This window comes from Panulirus ornatus, chromosome 34 (genome assembly GCF_036320965.1).
Source record: "Panulirus ornatus isolate Po-2019 chromosome 34, ASM3632096v1, whole genome shotgun sequence".
NCBI classification, from domain to species: Eukaryota; Metazoa; Arthropoda; class Malacostraca; order Decapoda; family Palinuridae; genus Panulirus; species Panulirus ornatus.
The window spans coordinates 16,954,697-16,971,746 of NC_092257.1; the positions used below are offsets into that span (position 1 = coordinate 16,954,697).

Below are 17,050 nucleotides of genomic sequence, written 5' to 3' on the forward strand. Positions count from 1 at the left end.
TAGACAGTTGATGACTGTACACCATATGTCTCACAGTTGTTGCAATGATGTACCATGGTCAAGTTTGTTCAACATTTCACCTCATTTGGATTGATATGGAATGATGTTTACATTTTATACCACCACTGACACTTGTTTTCTTAGCTGAGGACATATTTTAGGGTAAATAACAAAACATTAGAAAATAACAAAACTGTAAAATCAGGGAACTAAATGATGCAAGCAAACTTAACCTTTAGACTGTCATGATGAGAGTGGGATTTATGGTCTGTTGTGTCATGCTACTTTTTGATTTTTGAAAAAAATGTATATTGAGAACATGAGTGCAATAATAAAAAAATCATAAAAGAGTTAAAGCAAAATAAAGTCATTTACAGATCGTGTGCATGAGCCACATAATTGTTATGTAATGCACCCTCCATCAAGTCACACTTACAATTCCTGTTTTCCATATTTTTTTTACTTACTGGGTGATTTTTTTCACAAATGGTGCTTATATTACTAGCTTTAATTCTAGTAAACCTGTTTTGAGTCTTGCGAATCGGAAATACTGAATGAAGTTGCAGCCAGTACAGGAGCCCAAACAACCTCGCTCTGAAAAAATTACATCTTTATGATCATTAAAAATTCATAATGCTTTTATATCTTTCAACTGGATTACTGTACATGTATTTGCTCATAAATGATTACTGTACATACTAAACAGTAAGTCTGCTGCAGCAGTTCTGCAGACTAATTGAGGGAGTGATGGGAAACATGAAATATGTCCAGACCGCTGTGTTGCTAGACCAATAATTGCTGGATTATCGAGGTTCAACCTGAAATAGTAAAGGAAACTTAAAAAATGGGGCACCACAAGTATAAACTCCCTATCCGAAATATACAATTGGATAAATATTCATATTTAACTTTTCTGCAAATTTATTTAAATCACAAACTTAGCACCAACTCAAAATATTTTGTGACAGTGCTGATAAAGGGTACTGATACTCATTTCTATTAGTGAACATGCTTTTACTTTGAGCTCAAAATTTCTTTTAACATTTCTATTAGCTACAAACTGAAAGACAAGTACAGAATTACAATTTCTTTGGTACAAAGAAGAAAGTTAGTAATGAACAGAGTTACTACGCATTCTGATTCTGTGGTTTCAATTATTTTGATTCATGTTACACTCACCATAAAAGCAGTAACTAAAATACCATTCTTATTTTTTAAAAAGGATTAATGCATTACCCTCCTTCAATCAAAAAATTATAACATGTTAGGCTTTAAAAAATAATATTAATAATGATGATATGGTCACTGAAGATAGAATATATTTCATGATTTTTATAGACAACTACATAATTTAGTCAGCTGTTAAAAAGTTGCAACAGACACTAATGTATTTGTGTAGAAGGACTGGGAATAACTTTCTAACGTACAAGTTTCAGTGGAGACCATTTTCTAAATTATATGTACAATTTTGTTGATTCTTTTCCATAATTATATATCATCAAGCATAGCACCAGGGCAGTCTTCAATACTACTGTTAAGTATTGCCCAAAATTTTCACTTAATTTCATATCTTCTCTTTCTAATAACTCCTGTCTCCAAAAGCTTGGCTTTTTTATCTATTGATGACTTGGCCACCAATATATATACTGAATTAGTTAGATGCAGTGTTTTTATTCTTCTTGACATATTGTAGATTATTACAAAATGATCTGTGTGTTTTCTGTTGTATAGTATCTTTTGTCAGAAGATAATCAACAAATTGTCAAAAGGAAGAATTTGTTCTGTAGAGTTACCAGTCTCTTTCTGATTCTCTTCTTTCAGTCAAATTCACTTTACAATATAATACACACCCAAACTCAGTACAACTTTAGTTAATGTTTTGCATTTCCATACACTTTGTTGCACTTCTGCAGCAACCTACTGTAACTCGAAATGTAATTTCATATGATTGGGAATTATGACTCTCAAAGCAGAAGGCAATGTACAAGAATTTCACGCAAATGCATTAATCTATAAAGTTAGGTCTCTTTACTCTATGGTGACAAAAATAGTAATATCCGTAACACTAATGAATATCAGGAAATGAGTATTTGCTTCCAAATTTTGTCAAATTCCTTCCACAATAAAGCTGACACGAAAGTTATCCCCTAGAATTTACAATGATGCCATCATCATGTTTTGAAAACTAATGAACTGAATCTAAAAATTATCATAAATACTTTGTTTTGAAGTCCTTTTGAACACATAATCCTTAAAACCAGCTAGTTTTGAGAAAAGACTTGAAAATAATTTTTTTCTTTTTTACAGGCTAAATACATTATTTACATGATATGCTCTTTGTCTTCCAGTAATACACAGATGTACATGCACATAATGACTAGCTACTAATAAATAAATTACAGCCAATATAAAGTTTAGCATATTGCCAGAAAGATAAAATGTAATAAGTTTTTGAAACTGGTGGATGTAGTTAAAAGTGCTTATACTCTAGCTCACAAAACAAACTTCTAATCTATAAAGCTCTGAGAGTTTAATGAAATGGCATGGACTTACAGGAATACAAGAAAACAATAACTCTAAATCATTGCAATAAAGTGAAATATACAGCTTTCTTTACACAATTACTTTCCATCAAGATTAAGCTTTACACACCCATTACTAATAAACACTGAATGATAATAGAGCTATAGTGTACATGAACATTTTATTATGCAAATAATATGTGAATTACACAAACTAGGCATACAAGACAATTCACATTGGGAAAATATAGAAGTGTGAGATCAAGCCTCTGCTGCATGGATATATTTACTTATCATAATTCATTTACTTATCACAGAAGTCAGTATAGTTAATTTACTGATATTCTAATGAGTTAGGACACAAATTCTTTGGAAACTTCTTGTTCTCAGTTAAGAGCAACTCATTCAGTAACCATATAAACGCCACAAGTACAGTTTATATTACTTGTTGCAAACTTAGCCATAGACAAGACTTATTTGGTTATTGAAGGTGTAAACGTTTCTGCTAGGTATACAAATAATATTGTATGCAAATAATATTAACCTAACCCTTAAACATAAAAGTGTATATTTGACAAACTTGAAGAGTTTGCTCCTGGGATAACGCTACTATACCTTTGGTTAATCAAAAAATATCAAAACTTGGCTGATCATTATGAAGTTACAAAATGAAAACTTTCCATCTACTTGCATGGTTTCTTCATTATCAGAACATCACAGGTTAGCCAAAAAAATAGGTAATGAGACAATTAGTTACCTAACCAAACATTCTGCAGACACCATAACCAAACTGTAAAGTACTGTTAAGTGTAAGGATTTATATGCAGTTACTTCATTTCATTACTGCTTACTCTTGACAATTCATTCAGAGTCTACGGTAATGCTCCATCTTTAAGATATACCTGTCATTTTGCAATAAATTTGTTCTCAAATAGAAGGGACATGGTGAGCAATGTAAATTATTCATATGTCCTGGTAATGATATTACATGAAAAGATAAGAACACTGAAGCAAAATACTGTATTATCAAGAGGTCACACTTATCAAATTTCTATTATCTCCCATATCACCTATATTCAATAACTTTTTCAAGGAATAAATCTGCAGACTCTCTGCAATTCTTTCAATGTTGGCACAATGAATTACAGCATTTGTGTGTACTAGCTATACATCTACATTTCAGGATTATTTCAATTCTAATTATGCATATGAAGAGGTAGTGAATTAAATATTGTATATCATTAGTTTTGTAAATCTTTTATGCTCTCCTGATATTAAGTAGGCCAAATACTAAACAAAACCTGACACAGTAGTTGACTTGTTCCATAGTCTTCGTGGTGTTAATCTAAACAAACTGAAATGTTAGTAAACTTTTTATATATCTGTTGGTATCTTTTAATAGAGAGAATGTTTATTTTCATACATGGATAGAATTACAAAAAAAAAAAAAGTCATTTCATCTGGAAAGCCTTCGGTTTGAAATACTATATATATAATATATATATATATATATATATATATATATATATATATATATATATATATATATATATATATATATATATCAAACCTTGTAAATACAATGAAGTCTTGGTTATCTGCCCCCCACCCATCTGAATCAACAGATTGAACTGTAAAGAAAATAAGTCTGGATACTTCTCAATCAACCACTACATAGAAATTCTTAGTTGAGGTTTGCCTAGTTAGGTTAAGGCACTGTTATTGCTAGACAATACCCCCTACTCACCCTGACATTAATAACTTCAGATAAGTGAGTTGTGGGTTTAGCTCAGTGGGTATCCTAACAACTTAAGTGGTCTTACAGATACCACAAATGAAACCATTACATTTTAATCCAAGAGTAACAATTACTGAAAAATAAATTCTGAAATTTGCATCACTGAAAATACGAGAAAGTATCAAAAATATGAGTTGTGAAAACATAATACTTGTACAGAGAACAGTAAAGAAATATCAAATGCAGACACCAGCAGTGTGCTTTCATATGAAAGCATTTGACACACTTGTGAGTTCTATATTTCATATCTTAAACCATGTTTCCTTAATCTTTAGTGCTGCAATTCTTTACAGTAAAATTAGCTCAAAACTTATTCAACAAAATGCCTTTCCTGCCTTACCTAGGTGGTATCACAAGCAATGGTTTCATTTGCACACATCCATTCTGTAGCTGTCATGTATAATGTATCGATATCAATGCCTATCACTCACAGCCAAGCCACACAGATTACTCCATACTTTATCTTAACTGCTTCATATGCTTTGGTTTAGCACACCAACAGCATGTTGCACCTGCATCCCAAATCAACACAGTACAATTTATTCTATCCACAGAATGTTTTTCACCCTCCTGAAAATTCAGTCTGATACCCTCAAGCCTTCTTTACTATCATTTCTTCTTCCAAATCTCCTCCTTTTCCCATTTTTAAAACAAATCCTCATGGTTAGTCTTTCTTTGATCACTCTCTTCATAAGTCAGAACCATCTGAGCACACCCAGGTAGGCTCTTTCTATCAGGATGCATTTACTACCACACCCATCTCTGTTATACCTTACATGATCAACCCTCCTCTCATTATGTCATTTTCAGGCATTTCATTTCCAACATATTGGACCTCTCCTTTTCTTTTGCACTAGACTCACAACTTACATTCAACACTGTTAGGACTGCTACTCCTTCAAACATACCTATCTTTACTTTAAAGACACTTAATGAACCCATGATCTTAGTGTATTAAACCCACAAGGATTTGTCTGATGCTCATTCCCAGATGCCTAAAACATCTCACTTACTCAAAGCCCTCCCCATTCAACTTACAATAAAACATCCTTTTTCAATCTCCCTTCGTGCACCTCATTACACTGTATTTTATTCACACTTACTTAACATTTTCCAGGCACATATTCTCCCAAACTCAGGTGCAAGCTTCTGGAGTTTGCTATTGGAGTTGTGTCATCAGAAAACACACACTGTTTCACCTCCCATGTCCCACCAGTCACATGATGCAGATCCATCCTCATTCCAAGACCCTTGCATTTACCTGCCTCACCACCATGTTCATGAATGAATTAAAGAGCCATTGTGACATACTACAACCTTGAAGCAGATGCACTTTCATTGGGAAATACTTACACTCCTCCCTTCCTACACACACATCATCTCTTTTTCACCTCTTCTTTACCTGTTACCACTTCCATATTCACTCTCCTTATTGTCATCATCATTTGATCTCTTATTCTCCTTGCACTACTCAGCTATCCCTCAAAATTTTCTTATTCTTTCAACACTACTCTCTCACCTCATTTCATTTACCCTGTCTTTCAACTGTAGTACCTCTAGTACCTTACTCCTCTATCTGCACTCCTGCCAAGCAGATACCTTCTCATTCTACCATTCACACACCTTTTTCATACATCTCCATTTAACCTTCCACAAGCCACAAACACTTTAACCATAAACCTAACCTCTTACGTGCAGCATGGTCTGGAAAGTCTGTCATGGTTTGTGAAACAAAACCAAAAATCCTTACAGAATATATGTTTAACAAAAATTATTCGAAGAAACTACCCAAAAAACATTTTTCTCTGTGTTAGCATGGGAGGGGTGCAACTGGACAGGGAAGGGTATAAGTTAGCGGCATCAATGTTCCTTCTCTAGGGTATAAGTTGATCTTAGGTGTGATTTCATTCTACATACAACTAATCCAATGTTCCTTTTCTAGGGTACTTCTAATTTGATTTTAGGTGTGATTTCATTTTATGTACACCTAATCACAATATGCACATTACATTTATTTTCCCGATATGATTTCATTCTCCGTACACCTAATCACAATATGCACTTTACATTCATTTAACAGGTATGATTTCACACTGCACAAACATGCAACATTTTGTATATAATATACTGTGTGCATGTTTTGTACGTTTTATGTTATCATGCAGTCAAAACATGGACATGGAATTGGACATGGAATGAGTCACATAGGTAAGAAATCTAGCTTAAGGAAATCAATTATTTGAGAGAAGCATGCAGTATGACTAGATAAAATGAAGAAAGAAATGAGGGGGTGTATATGAGAGATTGTATGGCAGGGAATGTAAAAGGAATGAATTGTGGAGTGTTAAGTGGGTGAGATGCAATACTTTGAGGTGGTTTGGGTATCTGGAATAATGTATTATGGGAAGTTTATAGGTAGAGTGTATGATAGTATGATTAAAGGGGTTGGTGTGAGAGGAAGACCACCTGTGGCATGGAAAACAGAGTGGAAGAGTACTGGAGGGAGAGAAATTGTGGAAGAATGCATGGAATGGTGCATGCAAGGATGGCATATAAGGACAGTGATAAGTGGAGGCTCTTTTGCCATGGTCATCCCCTTGCTGGGAGTTCCTGGAGAGAAAGGGCATCTTAGAAACAGACAGAACTCACTTTACAGGGAGAAATGATTAAATCAACAAGTAATCTTATTTTCATCAAAAATATAAACCCTAACATTGTTTTTTTTATTATCAAAGTAACTACAATACTAGCTGTGTAAATCTGGCATCACACCATAATGTACATACTCTCCCTTTATTGATCTATGGGTAAATAAGTGAGCAGCATCACCTGTCTATCCAACGGGGACTCCTCAGAAGTGGGAAATTTGAACAATAGTAACAAAAATTAATGCATTAATGACATGCATTGCAATCATCTATGCTAATGTCTATTGCCGTGGAATGCAATCATATATGCTCATGTCCATTGTCATTCACTGCATTTTAACAGTAAAGCTCTGCTTCCCTTAATATCTTCCACTCCTCTAATTTCATTCAATTTCTTTCAATGCCATTTTTTGCTCAATTTCTATTGGTATTTCTGTACCCTGCCTATTTTTCAAAGACTGCTCATTTACACCAGTTCTTTTAAACAACTGTCATTCCTTTTCTTTCTTAAACCACCACAAACCTTTACACTCACATCCACCATGAAATTATCAAACATTGCATCAGCTGTCCTTTTCAGCACACATTATTTGCATACTTGTCATTTAGCACAAAATCAAATCAGCTCATAAATGTACTTTATAATATGAGCTTACAGACATACATTTTTTCTGTACATTATACATTAAAATCCAAATAATTCTATGGAGAACTCACTTGACTAGATGGGTCCAGTTCCAAATGAACAGATAACCGAGACTTCAGTGTACATTTATATTTAACTTGTACAAAGAAAATAGGATTAGGCATCAACTTGCATAATTTCCCTTTTTATGGAATGTTATACAAGTGGACATAAAATCAAAGAAAACGTAAAATCACTATTGCCTTTGGTGGTGTGATTTACTCATGATTTATCATGAATGTTACTTAACACACATATACAATCATATAAAACTGAAATTAAAGGTATTCATAACATGAATTACACAGCAATAAAGCTACCTACACCTCACTAACTGTAAAATGACATATGCATAGTGTTAATACCTCTAGCCTCAGAAGTAAAATATTAGAAGAAAAAGATCACAGGTATTTTAATGTCTGTCCACTGATCCTTTTGTAAAAGACACACTAAAGTCTAGTAACATAATATATGACTATATACCACCTTTCCTTTCTGTACAGCCCATATGGGTGATAATTAGAATCTTTACAAAATATGTAAAACACCATGAACAAAATGGCAACTTTAAGTCAATACTAAAGGAACTGATCTTAGGTGAATTCACGAATATGATCATCAGTTAGCTGTACTCAAGAGGCTTTCAATCTTGTTTTGAGACATAAAGTGGTGAAATCCTTCATAGACATCTCTTGTTTTCTAACAGAAACAAGTATATATATATATATATATATATATATATATATATATATATATATATATATATATATATATATATATGGAGAATGATTTAGTAAACAGAGAAGAGGTAGTAAAAGCTTTGCGGAAGATGAAAGCCGGCAAGGCAGCGATTTGAATGGTATTGCAGTGGAATTTATTAAGAAAGGGGGTGAATGTATTGTTAACTATTGGTAAGATTATTTAATGTATGTATGACTCATCATGAGGTGCCTGAGGATTGGCAGAATGCTTGCATAGTGCCATTGTACAAAGGCAAAGGGGATAAGAGTGAGTGCTCAAATTACAGAGGTATAAGTTTGTTGAGTATTCCTGGGAAATTATATGGGAGGGTATTGATTGAGAGGGTGAAGTCATGTACAGGCATCAGATTGGGGAAGAGCAGTGTGGTTTCAGAAGTGGTAGGGGATGTGTGGATCAGGTGTTTGCTTTAAAAAATGTACGTGATAAATACTTAGAAAAGCAAATAGATTTGTATGTAATATTTATGGATCTGGAGAAGGCATATGATAGAGTTGATAGAGATGCTCTGTGGAAGGTATTAAGAATATATGGTGTGGGAGGTAAGTTGTTAGAGGCAGTGAAAAGTTTTTATCGAGGATGTAAGGCATTTGTATGTGTAGGAAGAGAGGAAAATGATTGGCTCTCAGTGAATGTTGGTTTGCAGCAGGGGTTGTTTAATTTGTTTATGGATGGGGTTGTTAGGGAGGTGAATGCAAGAGTTTTGGAAAGAGGGGCAAGTATGCAGTCTGTTGTGGATGAGAGAGCTTGGGAAGTGAGTCAGTTGTTGTTTGCTGATGATACAGTGCTGGTGGCTGATTAGGGTGAGAAATTGCAGAAGCTGGTAACTGAGTTTGGTAAAGTGTGTGAAAGAAGAAAGCTGAGAGTAAATGTGAATAAGAGCAAGGTTATTAGGTACAGTAAGGTTGAGGGACAAGTCAATTGGGAGGTAATTTTGAATGGAGAAAAACTGTAGGAAGTGAAGTGTTTTAGATATCTGGGAGTGGATTTGACAGCGGATGGAACCATGGAAGTGGAAGTGAATCATAGGGTGGGAGAGGGGGCAAAAGTTCTGGGAGCATTGAAGAATGTGTGGAAGTCGAGAATGTTATCTTGGAAAGCAAAAATGGGTATGTTTGCAGAAATAGTGGTTCCAACAATGATAATGGTTGCGAGGCGTGGGCTATAGATAGAGTTGTGCAGAGGAGGGTGGATGTGCTGGAAATGAGATGTTTGAGGACAATATGTGGTGTGAGGTGGTTTGATCGAGTAAGTAATGAAAGGGTAAGAGAGATGTGTGGTAATAAAAAGAGTGTGGTTGAGAGAGCTGAAGAGGGTGTTTTGAAATGGTTTGGTCACATGGAGAATGAGTGAGGAAAGATTGACAAAGAGGATACCTGTGTCAGAGGTGGAGGGAACGAGAAGTGGGAGACCAAATTGGAGGTGGAAAGATGGAGTGAAAAAGATTTTGAGTGATCGGGGCCTGAACATGCAGGAGGGTGAAAGGCGTGCAAGGAATGGAGTGAATTGGAACGATGTGGTGTACCAGGGTCGACGTGCTGTTAATGGATTGAAACAGGGCATGTGAAGCGTCTGGGGTAAACCATGGAAAGTTCTGCGGGGCCTGGATGTGATAAAGGAGCAGTGGTTTCGGTGCATTATACATGACAACTAGAGCCTGGATGTGAATGTATGTGGCCTTTGTTGTCTTTTCCTAGCACTGCCTCGCACACATGCAGGGGGAGGGGGTTTTTATTTTATGTGTGGTGGGGTGCCGACAGGAATGAATAAGGGCAGACAATATGAATTATGTACATGTGTATATATGCATATGTCTGTGTGTGTGTGTATATATATGTATACGTTGAGATGTATAGGTATGTATATGTGCGTGTGTGGACGTGTATGTATATACATGTGTATGTGGGTGGGTTGGGCCATTCTTTCGTCTGTTTCCTTGTGCTACCTCGCTAACACGGGAGACAGCGACAAAGTATAATAAATAGATAAATAAATGAATAAATAAATAAATAAATAAATATATATATATATATATATATATATATATATATAATATTATCATTATACGTAATTGCCATCTCCTGCGTTAACGAGGTAGCCCAAGGAAACAGACAAAAGAATGGCCCAACCCACCCATATACACATGTATATACATAAACGCCAACACACACACATATACATACCTAAAGATTTCAATGTATGCATACATATACATATATACACATGTACATATTTATCCTTGCTGCCTTCATCCATTCCCCCTGCCACACATGAAATAGCACCCACCCCTCCCCCCCTCCGTGCATGCACATGTGCAAGGTAGCTCTAGGAAAAGACAAAAAATGCCACATTCGTTCACACTAAGTCTCAAGCTGTCTTATGTAATGCACCAAACCACAGCTCCCTTTCCACATCAAGGAACCACAAAACTTTCCATGGTTTACCCCAGACACTTTACATGCCCTGGTTTAATCCAATGACAGCACATCCACACCGGTATAACACATCGTTCCAATTCACTCTATTCTTTGCACTCCTTTCACCCTCCTCCATTTCAGGCCCCGATCGCTCAAAATCTTTTTCACTCCATCCTTCCACCTCCAATTTTGTCTCGCACTTCTCGATCCCTCCACCTCTGACACATATATCGTCTTTGTCAATCTTTCCTCACTCATTTTCTCCATGTTACCAAACCATTTCAACGCACCCTCTTCTGCTCTCTCAACCACACTCCTTTTATTACCACACATCTCTCTTACCCTTTCATTACTTACTCGATCTACCCACCTTACATCACATATTGTCCTCAAACATTTCATTTCCAACACATCCCCCTCCTCCACACAACCCTATCTACAGCCCAAGCCTCACAACCATATAACATTGCTGGAACCACTATACCTTCAAACATACCCATTTTTGCTCTCCAAGATAACCTTCTTGCCTTCCACACATTCTTCAACGTTCCCAGAACCTTCGCCCCCTCCCCCACCCTGTGACTCACTTCTGCTTCCATGGTTCTATCTGCTGCTAAATCCACTCCCAGATATCTAAAGCACTTCACTTCCTCCAGTTTTTCTCCATTCAAACTTACCTCCCAATTAGCTTGTTCCTTAACCCTACTGAACCTAATAACTTTGCTCTTATTCACATTTACTCTCAGCTTTCTTATTTCAAACACTTTACCAAACTCAGTCATCAACTTCTGCAGTTTCTCATCTGAATCAGCCACCAGCGCTGTCTCATCAGCAAACAACAACTGACTTACTTCCCAAGCCCTCTCATCCATAACAGACTGCATACTTGCCCCTCTCTCCAAAACTCTTCCATTCACCCCCTAACCACCCCATCCATAAAGAAATTAAACAACCATGGAGACATCACGCACCCCGGCCACAAACTGACATTCACTGGGAACCAATCACTTTCCTCTCTTCTTACTCGTGCACATGCCTTACATCCTTGGTAAAAACTTTTCACTGCTTCTTGGAACTTACCTTCCACACTATATACTCTTAATGCCTTCCACAAAGCATCTCTATCAAACCTATCATATACCTTCTCCAGATCCATAAATGCTACATACAAATAACGCAGGAAATGGCGAATAGTATGGAAGTATGGAAATATATACTGGGGTCGACATGCTATCAGTGGACTGAATCAGGGCATGTAAAGTATCTGGGGTAAACCATGGAAAGTTTTGTCGGGCCTGGATGTGGAAAGGGAACTGTGGTTTCGGTGCATTACACATGACAGCTAGAGACTGAGTGTGAACGAATGTGGCCTTTGTTGTCTTTTCCTAGTGCTACATTGCGTGCACGAAGGGGAGGGGGTGACATTTCATGTGTGGCGGGGTGGCAATGGGAATGGATGAAGGCAACAAGTATGAATATGTACATGTCTGTGTATGTATTTGTATATATACGTTGAAATGTACAGGTATGTATATGTGTGGGTTGGGCCATTCTTTTGTCTGTTTCCTTGCGCTACCTCGCTAACGCGGAAAACAGCGACAAAGTATATTGAAAAAAGAAAATATATATATATATATATATATATACATATATATATATATATATATATATATATATACCTCGCAAACGTGGGAGACAGCAACAAAGCAAAATGAAAATAAAAATATATTATATATATATATATATATATATATATATATATATATATATATATATTTATCTATTATACTTTATTATATTTCATTTTGATGTAATAGATACAAATTACAGTTTAGTTTAAACATTAAATTTATCATAATGCTCAATAAATGTAGGTTTTGAAAACTGAGAAATCTTTTCTCTCCAAGGAGGCATCCCACATACGTGAGATATATTCCTGCGAATACATGGGACAGGACCTTTCAACCCTCAAGATTCTGATGAGGAGGCACCAGCTTTCACTTACCCTTCACAAACAACCTAAACATGAACTTAACTTTGTATCTGCCCACTCATTTCAGGCCTGCTCCACGCCAATGAGCTACCATGACAACAGTGACATCATCAACCTACTCCCTTCCAGCCAATATTAGCTCACATTTCACAGATTGTAAGCAATCACAGTAGGTTTCAAAACAAAAGGAAGGAGGGTACAGGGCAGGATCAGAGAACCATAAAGGAACCATCTGATGAAGATAAAAGAGTGCCTAATACTCCTTTACTTGATTTCCTCCAAACAAAGGTTGATAGGGAAGGCCAAGGTAGAGGCCAAATTTCTCATATCATATGCTCTAGCATAAACCCCAGATGGAAGCAAAAAAATGAGTTTCTTCATCCATATAGAAACATTTCTAGCAAAAAAGGGGTTTCAAGATTCTAGGGTATATAAATATGTATATGGTTCTCTCAGTAACCTCTGGTAAAGCTCAAAAGGTCCCTAAGAGATTTAACTCAATACAAACACGCAGACATCACCCATCCCTAAAACATTATAAACATCTTTTCAGAAGCTGGTGACTGAGTTTGGTAAAGTGTGTGGAAGAAGAAAGTTAAGAGTAAATGTGAATAAGAGCAAGGTTATTAGGTACAGTAGGGTTGAGGGTCAAGTCAATTGGGAGGTGAGTTTGAATGGAGAAAAACTGGAGGAAGTGAAGTGTTTTAGATATCTGGGAGTGGATCTGGCAGCGGATGGAACCATGGAAGCGGAAGTGGATCATAGGGTGGGGGAGGGGGCGAAAATTCTGGGGGCCTTGAAGAATGTGTGGAAGTCGAGAACATTATCTCGGAAAGCAAAAATGGGTATGTTTGAAGGAATAGTGGTTCCAACAATGTTGTATGGTTGCGAGGCGTGGGCTATGGATAGAGTTGTGCGCAGGAGGATGGATGTGCTGGAAATGAGATGTTTGAGGACAATGTGTGGTGTGAGGTGGTTTGATCGAGTGAGTAACGTAAGGGTAAGAGAGATGTGTGGAAATAAAAAGAGCGTGGTTGAGAGAGCAGAAGAGGGTGTTTTGAAGTGGTTTGGGCACATGGAGAGGATGAGTGAGGAAAGATTGACCAAGAGGATATATGTGTCGGAGGTGGAGGGAACGAGGAGAAGAGGGAGACCAAATTGGAGGTGGAAAGGAGGGCAAGGAATAGAGTGAATTGGAGCGATGTGGTATACCGGGGTTGACGTGCTGTCAGTGGATTGAATCAAGGCATGTGAAGCGTCTGGGGTAAGCCATGGAAAGCTGTGTAGGTATGTATATTTGCGTGTGTGGACGTATGTATATACATGTGTATGGGGGGGGTTGGGCCATTTCTTTCGTCTGTTTCCTTGCGCTACCTCGCAAACACGGGAGACAGCGACAAAGTATAATAAATATATAAATATTTCAGTATACCCCAAGATCTTTCATGTCCACAGTGCAACTACCACAATAAAAACACAGAGCACTTTCTACTTAACTGCCCTGCACTCTCATTATTTATTTCATAATTTCCCAAATCAATGAAGCATTACCAGGAACAGAAAGTAAGTCTCATTTGCTCAACCACTCTCCAGCCATCATGTAAAATGCATCACAACCAGAACAGACCATTATGGTTTTCCTTAATTGCTCCATACGCCCTGGTCTAGTCCACTGATAGCATGTCATCCCCTGTATACCATAAGACTCCAATTCACCCTATCCCTGGCATGTCTCACTCTCCTGTATGTTCAGGCCCCAAAATTTCAAAGCATTTTCACATAAACCTTCCATGTCCTCTGTGGTTCCACCTTTTCCATGTTACCTCCTTTCTGACATGCATACCCTCTTAATCATCCTCTATATACATCCAACCATTTCAGTACATCCTCTGCAGCTCTTACTACCACACCTTTCTCTTACATAGTCATTTCTTATTTGATTAATCCTCCTCACACCACATGTTCTTATAAATTTCATTTCAAATATTTCCACCCTCTTCTCTACCTTTTATCAAAAGCTCATATCTTGCATCCATACAATACAGATGAGACTACTATAAATTCTAACAAAGCCATCTTTGTCCTAACCACAAATTCCTCAATGCGCCCAAGACTTTCGCCTCCTCACCCATACTATCACTCATTTCAGTTCCCATGGTTCCATTTGCTGTCATATCAACACACAAATATCTAAAACACTCCACTTCCTTCAAAATACCTCATTTCAAATTCACATTCCTATGGTTCCATTTGCTGTCATATCAACACACAAATATCTAAAACACTCCACTTCCTTCAAAATACCTCATTTCGAATTCACATTCCCAATTCTTGTTCCTCTTCACTGCTCAACCTAATAAGCCTGCTTTTATTCATATTCACTCTCAATTTTCTCCTTTTACACACTCCCCCAAACTCAAGACATTAGCAGTTTCTTACTTGAATCTCAATGTTTGTAGTGTTGTGGGGATCGGTGATACCCAGAGCATACATGAGAAAGTGTGACTGTTTGTCTGGAGGTGGCTTTTGATGGGTGTATATCTAGTGGGTTGGATCTGATGACTGAGTTAGGAGGGAAGTTGTTTCATGCTTGTTGGGTTACTTCAGCACATCTATGTTTTGCTGGTGTTATACTTGTTGGTGGGGGAGGGATTTTTGAGAAGAGGTTACCGAAGTGTGAGGCAAGGGTGAGCTCTTTATTTCAACTTGGGATTGGTGGTTAGTTATGGAGTGTTTTGGGTGAGAAGACTCTAATGCTGTTGCACATAACTGGGAGCTGAGCATACTGAGTTAGGATTGTAGTGGGAGGTTCTCTGTTTTACTGTGTAAGTGTTGAGCATTTGTGGTTGCTAAGCATCCAGTGACTGTTCCAAGTGCACTATTTTGTGTGATTTTTCAGCTTTTGTTTATTTACTTTTGAGAGGGTGTAAGGCCAGTCTGGTGAGGGATAATCTAAAGTGGAGTAGATGAATTGTTTCTAAAAGATGTCAAGAGATTCTTGTCCAAATCTCATATCATTCACTGGCCTGTGGGCATTCAGTTTCTGCATTGTTTTTGTGATGATTTTATTGGCATGGATATTGGAAGTAATGAGTGTGCTTTATGTGATGCTTTGAATGGGCGGTGTTTCGTTCAGTGGGAACGACTGCCCATTTCAAGAAGACTGGTTGGTGTGGGCTGGATCTGCATCTCCCTGGGGTGACCTACTGCCATATATATGGGGGAGGGGGCGAAAATTCTGGGAGCCTTGAAGAATGTGTGGAAGTCGAGAACATTATCTCGGAAAGCAAAAATGGGTATGTTTGAAGGAATAGTGGTTCCAACAATGTTGTATGGTTGCGAGGCGTGGGCTATGGATGGAGTTGTGTGCAGGAGGATGGATGTGCTGGAAATGAGATGTTTGAGGACAATGTGTGGTGTGAGGTGGTTTGATCGAGTAAGTAACGTAAGGGTAAGAGAGATGTGTGGAAATAAAAAGAGCGTGGTTGAGAGAGCAGAAGAGGGTGTTTTGAAATGGTTTGGGCACATGGAGAGAATGAGTGAGGAAAGATTGACCAAGAGGATATATGTGTCGGAGGTGGAGGGAACGAGGAGAAGAGGGAGACCAAATTGGAGGTGGAAAGATGGAGTGAAAAAGATTTTGTGTGATTGGGGCCTAAACATGCAGGAGGGTGAAAGGAGGGCAAGGAATAGAGTGAATTGGAGCGATGTGGTATACCGGGGTTGACGTGCTGTCAGTGGATTGAATCGGGGCATGTGAAGCGTCTGGGGTAAACCATGGAAAGCTGTGTAGGTATGTGTGTTTGCGTGTGTGGACGTATGTATATGCATGTGTATGGGAGTGGGTTGGGCCATTTCTTTCGTCTGTTTCCTTGCACTACCTCGCAAACGCGGGAGACAGCGACAAAGCAAAAAAAAAAAAAAAAATATATATATATATATATATATATATATATATATATATATATATATATATATATATATTTTTTCTTTCTTTCATACTATTCGCCATTTCCCGCATTAGCGAGGTAGCGTTAAGAACAGAGGACTGGGCCTTAGAGGGAATATCCTCACCTGGCCCCCTTCTCTGTTCCTTCTTTTGAAATAAAAAAAAAAAAAAAAAAAAAACGAGAGGGGAGGATTTCCAGCCTCCCGCTCCCTCCCCTTTTAGTCGCCTTCTACGACACGCAGGGAATACGTGGGAAGTATTCTTTCTCCCCTATCCCCA

General features: G+C 37.4%; 1 protein-coding gene across 4 annotated transcripts in view; it reads right to left on the reverse strand.

The window, feature by feature from the left end:
• Positions 1–315: 315 nt before the first annotated feature.
• The window catches only part of LOC139759952 (E3 ubiquitin-protein ligase PPP1R11), a 54,975-nt gene continuing 38,240 nt past the window's right edge, over positions 316–17,050 (reverse strand). For 2 of the 4 annotated variants that reach the window (XR_011715182.1, XR_011715181.1), the window contains 2 exons: positions 700–818; positions 316–594 (listed from right to left, as the gene is read on the reverse strand). Coding sequence is in view for 1 of the 4 variants with exons in the window: in XM_071682633.1 (XP_071538734.1) it covers positions 814–818 (5 nt within the window). In the remaining 3 variants the exon portion in view is untranslated. Of the gene's footprint in view, positions 819–17,050 lie in introns of all 4 variants that reach the window. The other 2 variants (XR_011715180.1, XM_071682633.1) reach the window with 1 other exon arrangement.